The sequence below is a fragment of the Phodopus roborovskii genome, unplaced genomic scaffold, assembly GCF_943737965.1.
Source record: "Phodopus roborovskii unplaced genomic scaffold, PHOROB, whole genome shotgun sequence".
NCBI lineage: Eukaryota > Metazoa > Chordata > Mammalia > Rodentia > Cricetidae > Phodopus > Phodopus roborovskii.
In genome coordinates this window covers 339292-341641 of record NW_026126639.1, presented here as the reverse complement: position 1 = coordinate 341641, position 2350 = coordinate 339292, and the positions used below count along the sequence as shown (strand labels likewise).

At 45.7% G+C, this 2350-nt stretch overlaps 1 protein-coding gene across 1 annotated transcript; it reads left to right on the top strand.

Moving 5' to 3' along the window:
• Positions 1-1151: 1151 nt before the first annotated feature.
• On the top strand, positions 1152-1532 carry LOC127213111 (60S ribosomal protein L27-like). Its single transcript, XM_051173358.1, has one exon. The coding sequence runs from the start codon at positions 1152-1154 to the stop codon at positions 1530-1532; it is 381 nt and encodes a 126-aa protein (XP_051029315.1).
• The last annotated feature ends 818 nt before the right edge of the window (positions 1533-2350 follow it).

Here is a 2350-nt window from a genome sequence, read left to right as displayed (position 1 = left end):
TCTCCATAAAGAGCAGGAAAACAGAAAGGGCATGCAAATTCTCCTGAACTCCGTGTCGTTCTCGTGGAGATAAAATTAATCTAAGCCTCAATAAAATCATGGGCTGTGAAGAGCAATCTTTTCGTACAAAATTAACATGTGACTCAGAGCTCCTGGCGCTTTCTGCTGCATCGGATGGAAACTATTTTTGCAAGGGAGATATTTTTTTTCAGCTGGGTGGCGATCTCTTAGTCCCGCCACCCACTGGACCGATTTTTTTAAATGCTCGTTTTTGATAGTGGGGGCCAAGAGCGGCTACAGATCAAACAGACGTACAGAGCCCTCGGATTTGATTTCACTGGGAAATTTCACTGCAGAATGTACTCAGGGATCCACTCACAGAGAGACAGACATCAAGCAACGTGACTCCCGGTCCCAGCTTAAAGACTCTGCAGGTGTTGGTGAGAGGAGAGAGACGAGAAGGAATAGAGGGAGGGGGAGGGGCAAGGGAAAGCAGGGGCGTGCACGCCTTCCGTCTTTACAGTGAACGAGCCCAGCACCACACCCAAGGGAGGAAAAGAAACTCACCACCGTCGGGGGAAGTGGACCAGCCTGGCATCCCTGCAACACACTGCACAAGAGAATTCGTGGGTTATGTTATCTCTCTCCGTGAGAGGGCAAACATAATTTGCAAATGTGAACTGGTTCCAAATAAAACAAAAGATCACTTAGTTCAGTCTTCATGGTCGTGAAAGTCCAACATATTATCGATGGCAAACTTAAGCCCTCGATCCCAATGCCGCCGAAAATGCTTGCTGCGTCTTCACTCGGTGAACAGCATGCCATTAGGAGACTAAGCTGGACAAGGGTGGACAGTCCTCCTTCCTAACAGGAAGCCACCCACACGAAATCCACACGAAGGACAGAGATTGTGAGAAAATTCAGAGCTGAGGAAATCCAAAATGCAAATAAAGGGTTCCTTTCTATCATATGCTTAGTTAGGGCCAAGCTAAAAGGGGTTATAAGGGCTCAGTGGGTAAGAGTGTTTGCGCAAGCACGAGGACCTGAGTTTGAATCCCAGGATCCACATTAAAAAAAAAAAAAAAAAAAAAAAAAAAAAAAAAACCTACTTGCACCACCTTTCTGCTGGGTACCGGCTGCTTGCTGTCAAAATGGGCAAATTCAAGAAACCCAGAAAAGCAGGGCTGGTCCTGGCTGGATGCTACTCCAGACACAAAGCTGTCACAGACCACCCTTACAGCCACGCCCTGACCACTGGAATTGACCCCTGTCCCCAAAAAGTGACAGCTGGCATGGGCAAGAAGAAAATTGCCAAGAGATCAAAGACCAAGTCCTTTGTGAAAGTTTATAACTACAGTTACCTCATGCCCAGGTCCTCCGCAGACATCCCCTTGGACAAAACTGTTCTCAACAGAGATGTCTTTAGAGACCCAGCCCTGAAACACAAGGCCTGGCTGGAGGCCAAGGTCACGTTTGAGGAACAATACAAGATAGGGAAGAACAAATGGTTTTTCCAGAAGCTTTGCTTTTAGGTATATTTTTGTTTCCATCATTAAATTAAAGAAAAAGGAAAAGAAAAAATAAAACTATGCATGTGCCTATAATCCCAGCATTGTGGGGCTGGCTCCATCCAAGCAAGGGATATGGCAGAGAGTTACAGAGTGGGACAAATGTCTGTCTCTAACTTCCAAGAAGGTCCACATGTGCATATGCACATTAATGATAATAAATTATTGAACAGTAAGATCTTATCTGAGCCTTGTGACCTTTTTACTTCATTTTGTTTGAGACAGCATCTCACTATGTAAACCAAGCTGGCCTGTAATTCACTTATTACAGAAACTCATGATCTTTGGCACAGTTTCCAAATTCCTGATATCACAGGGACCCCATTTCCTTATAACCAACAAAATGAGAGACACTTGGGTGTAAGACTGAGTGCTGGATTTGGCGCTTGGAGAGGAGTTAGAAACTCCTTCCTTCCTCCTGCTTTCTCCAACACAGCTTCCCATTTCCTTATACCAGAGCTGGTAGCACAATCTCACCTGATTTTCTCAGCCATTGGTACTTCAACTGTTTGATTTTGGGGCAAGCTCTCTAGCGCAATGGTCCTCGAGTTTCCTGATGCTGCGACCCTTTGAAACACTTATTCATGCTTCGGTGACCCCAACCATAAAAGCATTTTCATTGCTGCTTCAGAACTGTAATTTTCCTGCTGCTGTGAACCATAATAATACAGACACCTGTTTTCTGTTGGTCTTAGGCCACCCCCGTGAAAGGGTCCTTCAACCCACAAGGGGGTCTCTATCCCCACTGCTCTGGAAGCCTGCTCTGCCATCTTTGCGGTAGG

What these genes read in the sequence shown, in the direction of transcription:
- LOC127213111 (XM_051173358.1), top strand. Translation starts at nt 1,152, where the DNA reads ATGGGCAAATTCAAGAAACCCAGAAAAGCAGGGCTGGTCCTGGCTGGA.